Here is a 13,194-nt window from a genome sequence, read left to right on the forward strand (position 1 = left end):
TAATGTCTTGTTCAGTCCTAAGAGAACGAGCATGGAGGTTCCCCATTCAAATCTTGCCTCACCCTTCTCCTGGTGAGTCAAGACTGACCTAGAGTGAATGGTACCACCCCTGAAGTTTATAAGAAAAGGCAAAAGTTGGAAAGAAGGATAGGAAGGGCAGGCGGGCAGCCAGCCAGCCAGATCCACAGGACAGAGCTGCTTTGCATTTATAGCTGTGTAGAAGAGGGGATTTCAACAGACCCAGCCATTTTCATCTTTGGATGTCAAGCAGCATTTGCCCAAACTCCCCTGCCTATGCAGTTTTTAAGGTGCGGAACCCTTGTCTTCCTTTGCATGTGGTCACTGTAGCGCTCAGAAAGAGAAAGATGGGCATATGTGGTTAAAATAATAAGAATTAAGAATTGGGTTCATGTTGCAGGCTGGAGTTAAAGGTGGGCCCCGAGTCCGAAAAGGTTTAAGACTATTGTATTAGTGGTCTTAGGTAAGCGTCTACTGTCCCTCAGCCCCCGTCTACGACATAGGGATAATAATGAGAGGTGATGGAAGGACCAAGGGTATGAAAAGGAAAGTCACTGGCTCAAATCTCATCACTGCCTCAAACTCACTAGGTGCTTTAGGCAACCTGCTGTTCTCTCAGCTTCCACATCTGCAATATGGATGTAATCATACTGGCCTACCTTACAGGGCTGGTGTATGGAGGATTATTGAAATAATACAAGTGAAGTTCTTTAAAGCCTTGAAATATGCTGTAACCTAAAAAAAAAAAAGCTAAGAGTTGTTATTGATGGGGAAACAGAGAGGGGAGGGGAGGGGAGGGAACAATATAGTTTAGAATGGATGCAGTTATTTTGTATATTTAACACCACACAAGGAGAATTATTTGCAAACAGTGCACTTTCCTGCTTCAACAGGGAGACAAAAGATAAAGGAGACAGAAAAGATTGGCAATGCAGTCAAAGGCAAGGAGATGGCTTTGAAGGCCTTCAGAATTCCAACAAAGGCTACCTGTGGTCAAATCCCAGCATCTGTTTAAAAATCTGATTATGTTAAAACACACACACACATACACACTCAGAGCTTCTTCTCTTCTAAGTAATGGAACAGGGATTGCATTACATGCCAGCCAGTGCATTTCTTTTAATCCCCACCCCAACTGTCTGCCTTGTGCTATATTTTAACTGAAATCAATCCCTGTAATTCCCTAAGCCCCTTTGAATTTCCTCATTATCACAGTCTCAGCCCCCTGCTCTCCCCCCACCCCCCATCCCATCCCCTCCCCAAGTGAGACTGGAGCACGAGATGCTGCTTCCCTCGATTCCACTGGCCAGAATTTTCAATAAGAAAAAACTGGGTTCTCGACTCTGCCTCATCTCCATGCAGAAGCACAGGCTCCCATGGCTAACCAAGGGTTTGACCTCTCCTCTCATGTTGTGGGTGGGGGTGGGGGACACAAAGCAGCTCTGCTCTCTGCAACCATCAACTTGCATGCCCTTCAAAGTTTTGCCCAGATGTCACTTGGCCTCAATTTGGGGACATCCAATCTTCCACTGGTCTACAGCCCATCTCTATCCTCCACTTTTCCCCTTTTCTCTGCTAAAGCACCTGCTGTAGATTAGGGCACAGGTGAACCATCTCCAGTTTATCCCCACCCTCAGGATTTTATAAGGTTTTTAGTCTATTCATTCATTTCACAGCTACCCCAGGAACAAACCAAAGCACTGGTGAATTTTCCCTTTGCTCCACCTGCCTCATCTCACCACTATTCTTAGTACAACAAAGATGGTACAAAAGGACCTTTGCAAATGGGAGATCTTTAACTTTGTCTGGGAGACGGCCAGGGTGGTCTTACCTCTCTGACACTTTCCTGTACAAAGGAATTTTCCTTTTGCCATAAACAGAATAGGTGCAAAGAGAACTCCTTCAGTGCATTCAGGTACAGATTTTGAGGACTGGGGGGAGAACGGGGGGGGGGAGTTTGCCATGTTATGTTACCCAACTTGAGCAAGATGTTATTGCACAGTCACCTAGAATATCTTTTCATATCGTTGGGTGGTGCAATTCCATGGGGAAAACAACAATGAAGGATAAAATGCCAGAACAGGAATTTGTGTGTGGGGGGGGTTTAAGGGGAGAGACAAAGACAGTAAGAATGCCCATCAAATACAAAGAGAGAGAGAGAGAATACAAGAACAGACAAATAAAGCATGGATCGTGCATCTCAGACAGACAGACAAACAGACAAACATAGAGACCAAGAAAAGATACTCACTGCCTTTGACCTGTCCTCGTGCTCTGCAGGTCTTTGCCAAGTGTGTGATCAGAGAGGCTCTATGGAGAGAATAGAGCAATCTCTTAAGCAGGGGGCAAAAGCCACATGCAGAGACACACCTCCCTGTCTCCCCCCTCCCACTATTTCCCCCCAAGCAACAGCTCAGCTGAAAGCTCTCATCCCTTCTGCATATCTCATCCAGTAAACACTAAAGCAGTCTAACTGAGCAGGCTAGCACTGCAGAGCTGGCTCACATGTTTCCATGGGTGGGATCTCTGAGAGGTGCCCACCTGATCAGAGCATTTGGAAGCATCCTCCTTCATCCTACTCCTCCTTGTTAACCTGATGGCAAATCCCCTTTGCTTCTACTAAATTAAAGTAATCCTCTGCTCAGGGTATGCAGAATGCCTGACAAAATGTTTGCAGGGAGAATTCAGATAGCCATCCACCTCCTCTGTAAACGCTCCATGTGGTTATCATCCCAGTTGTTAGAACAAAACATCAACCCGCATTGTTTTAAATAAGTCCTTGGTGGGTTTAGGACAGGATGGTAAATCCATGGAGATTTCTATGCAGGCAACTGCTGGAGCGGGGTGGGGAAGAATTACATCAGCGAGTGTAATTAAAGAGCACCAATGCCAGCAAAGTCAAATTGCATCTATTAAATGGCAAAGCAGGTTTCTTCTTGGATGGAACTGTGTGATAAATGCACAGCCAATTTCTTTTAAAAGGTAAGAGAGTCAACTAAATAGAGATGTGTGAATTCCTCCCCACATCCGTTCATCACTGTCATCTCACATTTTCTCATGCTTCCTCACACCTGACTACCATCACCAGTCCAGATCTCCTGCCAGCTCAGGTGCGCCTCCTTTCTCTTCCTTTTTTAAAATAAAAATTCTAGAGCAGGAAGGGGATTTTGAAGGCCATCAAATCCTCCCTTTTGCAATAAGAGGATTTCCATTGATTTAGCCCATTCCCAAAACATTAACAATCTCAGATATGCAGATAATACCACTTTGATGGCTGAAAGCGAGGAGGAGCTGAGGAACCTCATGATGAAGGTGAAAGAAGAAAGTGCAAAAGCTGGGTTGCAGTTAAACCTCAAAAAACCCAAGATTATGGCAACCAGCTTGATTGATAACTGGCAAATAGAGGGAGAAAACGTGGAGGCAGTGACAGACTTTGACTTTCTAGGCGCAAAGATTACTGCAGATGCTGACTGCAGCCAGGAAATCAGAAGATGTTTACTTCTTGGGAGAACAGCAATGACAAATCTTGATAAAATAGTGAAGAGCAGAGACATCACACTGACAACAAAAGTCTGCATAGTGAAAGCAACGGTATTCCCCGTAGTAACCTATGGCTGCGAGAGCTGGACCATAAGGAAGGCTGAGCGAAGGAAGATAGATAGATGCTTCTGAACTGTGGTGCTGGAGGAAAATTCTGAGAGTGCCTTGGACTGCAAGAAGATCAAACCAGTCCATCCTCCAGGAAATAAAGCCAGACTGCTCACTTGAGGGAATGATATTAAAGGCAAAACTGAAGTGCTTTGGCCACATAATGAGAAGACAGGATACCCTGGAGAAGATGCTGATGCTAGGGAAAGTGGAAGGCAAAAGGAAGAGGGGCCGACCAAGGGCAAGGTGGATGGATGATATTCTGGAGGTGACGGACTTGACCTTGGGGGAGCTGGGGGTGGCGATGGCCGACAGGAAGCTCTGGCGTGGGCTGATCCATGAAGTCACAAAGAGTCAGAAGTGACTGACTGAATAAACAACAAAAGCCTATTCCCAACAGCTGTATATCTGTGGCCATCCCATCATCTTACCTTGGTGAGATATTTATACCAAGGCCAGGAGAGGTATTTTATTGGATGATAAGTAGCTGCAATTGGGTCGAAGGATTGGCCATACTTGGAGCCAGACATACAGTGGATGTTCTCTTAGCCAGGGTCTCTTTGGTCTATTGCTAAAGCCAGAGCTGGAGCGGAGGTCATGGAGCCAGGGCAGGGAGTGTAATAAGCAGAAGGGTACTTGACTAGAGAAGCACAGAAGGCCAGGCTCCTGGTATTTACACTTCACCAACTGTCAGGATCAGTCAGACTTGAACCAAGAATCTCCTGGTCCTTGTGGTGAAACCATTCAAGATCGCAAAATGAAGGACCACAGGGTACTACTTCAGGTTCCAGAATGGCCCCACACCAAGCAGACCATTGGTTCTCCCTGACGTGGCCAAGCTATAACACTTCCTCCAGGTCAGGCCTGGGTAATAGTCCACTCCAGTCTTCAGCCACCTCATTCTCCCTGCCAGTCACAAGGAACAGCACTGCATATTGTAATTCCCTTCTGTACTGTGCCTGTGCAGTTAAAACTAGGACTTGTAGTTTTGAGAGGCAGAGAGATTTCTGCTTTCCTATGCGACATGCTCTCTCAAGAACTACCAGTCCCAGAGTTATTTGTGTATAGGCCAGAGGAAGGGGCAAAACACCATAATCAGGGATGTTGATCCCAGAAAAAGTGGGAGCCAGTGCTGCTAGTAGAATTTACAGCCCCAAAATGTATGTGAATACATTTCTACACACACACACACACACACACACACACACACACACCATACTAGCATAAAAAACTCCAAAATAGGTAGATCAATAAGAGCTAAGGGAAGGGTTTATCCTTCTGAGGCTTGGAATGGGATAGGTATGATGTCTTCACAAGTATTAGCCAATATATTTTTATTTAGTTATCACAAAAAGTGGATTCCAGGGTGGTGTACAAAGGTAAAATAAAACATTGATTCACAGGCAGGTTGGTATGGGAGGAGGTCCTCCTTAAGGCACTCCCTCAATGGGTCAGGACCCAAATAGGACTTTAAAGGTAAGCACCAGCACCTTGCACTGGGCCAGGAAGCAAATAGGCAGCCAGTGTAATTCTTTCAGAACTGGAGTAATTGGCTGCACCTAGACAAACTAGTCAGAATTCTAGTTGCCAAATTCTGCACTAATTGAAGCTTCCAGACCATCTTCATGGGCGTAATGCAGTATCTTCACGTATAACACATTACTCTGGTGGTTCCCTGAGCATGGATATCCCTATATCATGGATTTAGGGATAACCTGGCTACCCATGGATATGGGTAGCCAGGTTATCCCTATCCAGGAAAGGCTGCCGCTGGCAAACAAGCTGAAGCTGGGAAAAGGTATTCTGAGCCACTGAGGCCACCTGGGCCTCCAGTGACAATGGATCCAAGCTGTTCTTTCAGGGGGAACATAACCCCATCCAGAACTGGTTGTGCACCGACTTCTCAAACCCAGGAAGCACCTACTCACAGTCCCTCCATCTTGTTGGGATTAGACTTCAGTTTATTAGCCCTCATCCAGCCCATTACTGCTGGATACATACCGTACCTCCCCAGCTTCACCTGACTGAGATGATAAAGCCATAGCAGAATCAGCATCAGAAATGGGCTTCTCCTTGTGTCAGGTTGAAAACCTGCAGGCCTGGTTTATTAGCACTAGCCCCAGGACTGGAAAAAGGATTGTATGTTGTAAGGACAGTGAAGGTGCTATCAAAATAATCTTTGCCACCTAAAAATGGAATGTCTGCCTTCACCCCAAGTTAAATCTGCTTTTGCTTCAGCTTAAAGCAATGGCTTCTTTTGCATTCCATGGCAGCACCAGTTTTTCTTTTAAATCTGTTTTCTCCATCCTGCCTGAAATAAGAGCCTTAGTTTTGTTTTTTTCCATTTCTAATGGATGAAGGGCCTTTAAACAGTTTGTGTCATATCGTCAATCCAACAGAAAGACATCATCATAACCCTCTTTGCCTCCAGAAAAATAGATATTGTCAAGTAGCATTGTTTGTCACAGCTTTAAGCAGCTGTTTCTGCAGTAACCCCAGCAGCACTGAAAGAAAAGGATTCAATATTTCTCAGCTCAAAAATGGCTTATGGTACTCCTGGCCATACAGCTTACTCCTAAAGCTGAAAACTGAAGAAGGGTAATAGCTCTTTATATATCCTCTTTCAAAGAAGGGTAAGAAGATATGGCAAGGTCCGGTTCTGTCCTTGTGCTGAACTCTTTAGTGGTCCCGCTGGTCCCCTAATGAAAGGTTATGATCAGTTTTCTTCGATTTCTGCATGGTAGTCACCAGGCAGAAGCCTCCAGTACAGAAAAACATCAGGATAAACATATAGGGAATGTCCTTGCTCCCAGCCATCATTTCCTCAAACTTTCCTACGCCCAGATGCCTTGCCATGTTGCTGTATTAAAAGGAACTGGGGATTCCCTGACCTCAGAACTGGTCATCTTCTCCTGCACCTATCCCACTTGACTTTGGTTCTCTGTGCCAATTCCTCTTACTCCCTCCTGCAACCCCATTCCAAACTCTGGGTGCTTCCAGACAGAAGGCTCCTAGCACTAACAATCAGAAGGCATGATGAAGGTGTTCCATCTTTTTCTCCTTAACGGGTTTTATGCATTACAGAAAATGATAGAAGTGGTAAGAAAACACAGGAAGGTCATAAGTAGAAGACAATGATGTCTAGACCCCCCCTAAATCTCCATAAATGAGGTAGGTTGCTAGCCCCATAAAAGCCTCATCTGGAAGCACCCTCAGTTTCATCCTTGTTTTCACCAACAGCATAGCCTTCCAAAGTATAACAAAGAACCAGCCTGTGCTAGTCTTCCCCACAATCGCGCCCCCCAGATGTGTTGGACTACAACTCCCATCATCTCTGCCCACTCACCATGCTGGCTGGGACTGCTGGGATTTGTAGTCCAACACATCTGGAGGGCACCAGGTTGGGGAAGGCTGGTGTGTGCTAACCAAAAAAGTGCCATAGTAACTAAATTCTGCATCAAGCAAATCTAAATGCTCTGACTTATATTAATTATATACATTAAGCAGATTTGCTCATTTGGCATAATTTATGCTGCTTCTAGTACTTATGAGGAAAGACAAAGATCTGTGCAGGGCACTACAACTCTGGTCCCTGGCCACTGGAAATCTTAGGGTGAAGACAAATGTAATATGAAAAAAGACGTTATAGTGAACTCCTCAGTGGAGAGTGCAAAACCTAGCTTACTCCCAGTTTTTCAGCCAAAATGACAGATATGCATGCTTCTCCCCCATGCTGTCTGCTTTTCTAAAGAGCACATGGCTCTTATTAATTAAAAAGGGGGGACTTTTTAATTAATGCAAAGTTGATGTAGGAACTGGGGGAGGGAAGTTTCTGGGGGGCTTTACAGAGGGCCAACCAATCAGCGCCTGGCCCCCTGCTTTAAACTTTCAGATTTTTTTTTCAGAGCTCAGTGCTGGAGATGAAAAATACATTTTGGTGGAACACTTCCAAAATGGCCCCACACATCTAACAATGTTATTCAGCCATCCATTTGACTTCTGAGATTCACAAGACAGTGCCACCCACTCTGAAGCCTGTGTTTGCAGCCATAAAAACAAGGAACTTTTAAAAAATCAACAAAATACCTATCATATGCACTTAGACAGGATACACACAGATCTTTTTTCTGATCATGGTAGGAATTAAACTGAATGAGCGAGACACTTCCAACTGATTTGCCTGGTAGTATTCTCCCGCCAAAGACTTCATGAAATATTAATTTAGAGAGCAATCCTATGGCCACTAGACACTGTCTAGAGGGCCATAGAATATGCTCTTTTCTGGGAACCGACCTCGAAGCCCATGCTCCAAGGTCAGTTCTCAGAAAACTGACCTCCCCCCACAGAAGCCCCATCCTCCTCAATCGCAAGAGGAGTGCAGAGTGACTGAAAAGGGGCGGGGCTGGGGACGTTCTGGGGCGGGGAGAGCGGAGCTGTGTGTATGACACATCCTATGTGTCATACACGTAGCCTCCTCTCCCGGTTGGCCCCCTGTGGCTAGGCAGCCGAAAACAGCTGTCTTGTGGAAACTAGCAGGGCAGGAGAGGCGCGGAGGGAACGATCCCCCCCCGTGCCTCTCCTGCCTCACTTTGGATAGGCAGTCACTTCCGAGTTCGGAGGCAGCCGCCTATCTAATTAGGATTGCGCCCTTAATCATCCATATTTTCTTACAACCCTGAAAGTACATCTTCACAAACCAGCAATCCCAATCAGGGTTGCTTGAGGATGGAGGAAGCTTTAGCTTCCCCCTGCCCCAGCAATCCCAAAGTAGCCATCATTGCAGGATGGGGGGAAGCGAAGGGTCTAGCCTTCCATTCTCCCACGACCCCACTTAATTAATTAATTACATTTGTATAATGCCCAACAGAATCATAGAATCATAGAATAGTAGGGTTGGAAGGGGCCTGTAAGACCATCAAGTCCAACTCCTGAAGCCCCCCTCTCTGGGCGGTTCACAATAGTTAAAAACAGAAAATACAGAAACATGACCAAACATAATACAAAACTTTTATAAGTTTAAACCTAGAGTATAAAGCCAGAGTAAAAACCAGCAACAGTTTAAATATCTAAAAATACAATAACAGATTTAAAACAATAAAAACTAAAGTTTGTATCTTTTTGTCCCCATCCTACCCAGTCATGGTGGAAACAAAATTATAATGGTTTGAGGCAAGCAAAGAAATGGCCTAAAATGTATTTTTTCAGTGCATTGGTTGATTTCCACATCCGCTCTGAACTTTATTCCTAAAAGCCTTCTGTGTTGTGCACATTAGGTGCTTCTCTGTTGCCTGGCTAGCTATCATTGTTCCTCCCTGTGGTGTGATGGATGCTTGAGAGGAGGTGGGATGGGTGGAAAGGGCAGTAGGAATTTGGGCAGGGAAGTCCTGGTCTCCCCCACCTCCATTAATGTATTGATAAAACAGGATGAACACTGGAAAATAAAAAGGCCTTCCTCCTCTGTATAGGTAGGTTGTTTAAATAAACCCCTCAAAAGTTAAAAAGTTTGGGAATTGGCTGGAACAAGGAGGGACTAGAGAGGAAACCATAAATGGATTTTTTGTGTGGAGAGAAAAGTTTATGGGCTCAGCACTTCTACTGAAAATCCTGCCTTTGCAAGTGCTAAAGGGCAACATTCTCCTCTATGTATGGTGAGGCCTAGGGCTCTTCCCCTTTCTCCTCATTTTGGGGTTTACCTGAGGGGGAGGGTCATTCCAGGTGAACCCTGAAACAGGGAGAAGGGGGTGGCACAAAGTGATCTGCCATTTTGGGAGAGAGGGGAGGGGGCTTTCATTGCTGTGGGAAGGAAGGATGGTGGGAGAAGTGGCAAGAGCTCCACTCCTGCTGCTATGCTACTGAAGTCAGCAGAGACAACAGCTTTTAAAAGTTTAAGGGAAGAAGCCCCCTGCCTCCCGCAACACCATGGTAAGCCCCTTCCCGTGTCCCAAACCCATTTCAGGGGCTGAATCATTACCACTGAAACAGCACCAAATGGTTTCCCATAAAATTCACCACCTGCTAATGCTGGCCTCTTTTTCCCTTTCTTGACTCTTCTCTTTCCTTTGCCCACTCCCTCCCAAAATTCAGTCTGTCGCCAAGTCGTGTCACTTCTCCCTTTACAACATTACTAAAATCTGGCCTTTCCTCTCTGTCTCTATTGAGAAAACTCTTGTCCATGCCCTGGTCATATCTTGCCTTGACTATACAGCCTTCTTGTCTCTGGTCTTCTGTCGTCTCATCTTCATCCACTCACATCCATCCAGCACTCTGCTGCCAAAATGATTAACCTCTCTCATGACTATGGGTTGAGCATGGGATGTTGTTGAACCGTGGGTTGTTGTTGAACGGTGGGTTGTCATGTTGTCTGAACCCAGCCGTGCTAATAAACCGTGGTTTGTTAACCACGAACAACCCAAAGTTCACAACCCAACAACAAACTATGGGTTCACTTCATGGGTTGAGACAGCATAACAACCCACATTTCAACAACAGGCCACAGTTCAACGACAAACCACACTCAACTAGGGATGGCACGGATGCTCAACTGGGTCTAAGAGTCCGTCAGGCTCCCCCCTGCCTGTACCCCCAGACTACACCCACCGAGCGTCTAGCCTCACTTGCCCCTGCTCGCGCTCTCCCAGACATTCCTTGCACTCACTCAGACCCATCTGCAAGCACCCACCATTTTGCTGAGTTTATTTTTATAGAAAAAAGGAGGTCATTAAAATGCCCATATTTAAATATGTGCAAATTCTGGTTGGGAAAGGCTGATCTACGCAATATTGGAGGCATAAATGACCCATGTATGCCTCTAATATTGCATATATCAAGCTTTCCCAGCCTGAAATTGCACATATTTAAATATGCACATTTTTAATGACCTCCATTTTTTCCTTAAAAATAAGCTTGGCAAAATGGTGGGTGCTTGTGGGTGGGATCCAGGGTGAGTGCAGGTGGCTCGGCGAGATCATGGGGGCTTGAGTGCTGATCCATGGGGGCTCAAGCGGGGGCAGCACTTCAGTGGGCGCCCGCCGATACCAGATGGGTGGGTTTGTCCATCCTTACACTCAACCCTTGAGTGTGGTTTATCATTTTGTGTGAGTACTGGCTTTGCACCATCCCCCTAGTCCCTGTACCTTTATTGTAACAAAGCCAAAGTAAGTGTAATTGAATACTTCCTATTTTCACCTGCTTACATTTGTTTTGATTTCTTAGGTACCTGTGGATGGCACATAATGGTAGTATGTTTCTTGGGGTTGGGTAAGGGACTGGCAGTCTCCTGGCTGTGGGAAACACGGTATTCTGATCTGATTTTGCAGCTCACAGCATAAGAGTGACAGTTTGCAAAATGAAATTGAAATTTAAAAGCTGTCTTTTTATTTATTTTTATTAAAAAATACGTGTTGGCAGAGGTATACCTACCAGATGCTTATTTTAACAAATCATCATCATATAATTCACCACATTGGCTCTTACTGCTATATAATTTAGAAAATAATACTTGCACACAACGGGCAGAATCCAACGGGGCGTTTACATCCCCACTGATTTTCTTTCGCCCTGCCAATTCCTTTGTGCAAGCAGCCCCCCACCACTTGCGCAACAGTGATTTAGTGCTTCTGGGACAACCCGAAAGAAGCAGAAACACTTATTTCTGGAAGGAGGCAGATTGGTGGAGCTTGCAGAAGGGAGCTCTGCCAACCTGCCTCCTTCCAGAAACAAGCATTTCCGCTTGTTTCGGGGCTTCCCATAGGAAGCGCTAAATCTCCCTTGCATAAGAGGTGGGTCCCACTTGCGCAATGGAACTGGTGGGACCCACTGCTTGTGTAAGGGAATCAGTGGGGCAGAAAGGAATTGGTGGGGACATAAGATCCCTGTTGGATTCTGCCCACTAAAACTTTAAATGGACAGAAAAGCTAGTTGGCAAAAACTGTAAGGGGTTTCCAAGAAAATGTGCAAATACTATTGCTGAATTTTTCAAAACTATCTGTAATAAATATTGCAAACAAACAGCTGAACACAGCAAGGTGCCAAATGTCCAATCTTCATCTTGATGCCGCAAACCTCCTCCTAGCAGAGCAGGCTCCAGAACACCTTAAGCTCAGTATCATATTTAACGCCTCCTTCCATGACTTCGCTTGCCTGTCAGGTGCCCTGCTAACTCACCAGAACCTAGCAAAATACAAATACCCTATCTGGCATGAAACAAACTTAATTGGAGGTGGAGGTGGGGGTGGGAAAAAACTGCAGTGGGAGAAAGAGACACCTGCAAGGTGGTGGGGTGGGTGTTGAAACTGTCTGAAGCTGTGAGAAAGAACAGTACAAGCCAAAATAGGAAGCACAGAGGGAGGAAAAGGAGATAAATATTTGTTTCTTATATTGATGCTAGTTATATCTTTTAATTTCTCAGTCAGAGGAGGTGACCAAAGTGACCCAGGTCTACACAGGAAAAGTTGTGGGTTGGCTCTGCCTACTTGGGCCTACCCTGAAATTAACACTGGCTTACCTGTTCCTCCATTTTCCCCTTTCTTTGTTTTTTCCCTCTGTCTTTTCAGATTGTAAGCCCCTTTCACTCCTGTTATTTGTAAAGCACTATGTACACAGATGGCACTATATTAATGATAATGATAATAATAGCAACAGACTGTCATTAGTATAAGTTAACAGCACATATCCAAAATATAAAAAGCTTGGAAGAACAGAAATGTTTGAACCTTGAGTGAAAAATTGTTAGAGTCAACAGAAAAAGAATTACATTATAATGCACAATCCCGCTCTCCGTATACTGATGAATAAGAGGTACAGGGAGCCCAGAAGGAAGAAAAGGGATGGCATAAGCCAGTAGTAAGCAACTTGTGACCTTCCCATCATCCCTTACCATTGGCTATACTGGCTAGGGGTGATGGGAGTTGTAGGCCAAAACATTTGGAGGGCCACAAGTTGCCCACCCCTGACATAAGCAGAGCAGACTGAAGGGAAATCAAGGCAAAAGTGACAGGATTCTGAGGAAAGGAACAAGCTAAGAGAAGCCTTAGGGGGAGAAAGGAGTGAGAGGGGTGGGTGTAGACTTGGGCCTAATTGTCACTAAGGTGTTAATCCTGTGTCTGCGCTAATTTACTTCAGACAAAAGGTGAATGCTCACATGACAGATTTACTGTCTCAGTGAGGGCCAAACTAGACGTGACGTGTTTAAAAGATGTGTTTAAAAGCAGCCATGCTGGGGGGAGGGATTTGGATGTGGGCTATAGCACTGGGGTGTGTGTGTGTGGGGGTGCATGTGTTAATTCATTCCCTCCACACTATTACCCTGACTTAATTACTCCTGCCCCAAAGCTGCTATTAGCTACAGAGATGGAAAAGATAGGTACTTTTACTGTCTCTACCTTTTCCCCCTCCATGGCTAATAGCAGCTGCAGGGGTGGCACTTAAATTGGGAAAATGATTTAAATCCCTTCCCATCCACACCACGGCTCCCATCCAATCCCTCCCCCTGCCCCGACTGCTTTTAAATGTATAAAGGTTGATGGAAGA

General features: G+C 45.3%; 1 protein-coding gene across 1 annotated transcript in view; it reads right to left on the reverse strand.

The window, feature by feature from the left end:
• RGS8 (regulator of G protein signaling 8) overlaps positions 1 to 13,194 on the reverse strand; it is a 62,954-nt gene that overhangs the window by 29,949 nt on the left and 19,811 nt on the right. Inside the window, exon 2 of the mRNA XM_084848190.1 lies at positions 2,270 to 2,328. Coding sequence (XP_084704316.1) covers positions 2,270 to 2,328 — 59 coding nt within the window. The remainder of the gene's footprint in view (positions 1 to 2,269; positions 2,329 to 13,194) is intronic.

This window comes from Heloderma suspectum, chromosome 4 (genome assembly GCF_057233095.1).
Source record: "Heloderma suspectum isolate Gila_16-S chromosome 4, 16-S_ref, whole genome shotgun sequence".
Taxonomy (NCBI): Eukaryota; Metazoa; Chordata; class Lepidosauria; order Squamata; family Helodermatidae; genus Heloderma; species Heloderma suspectum.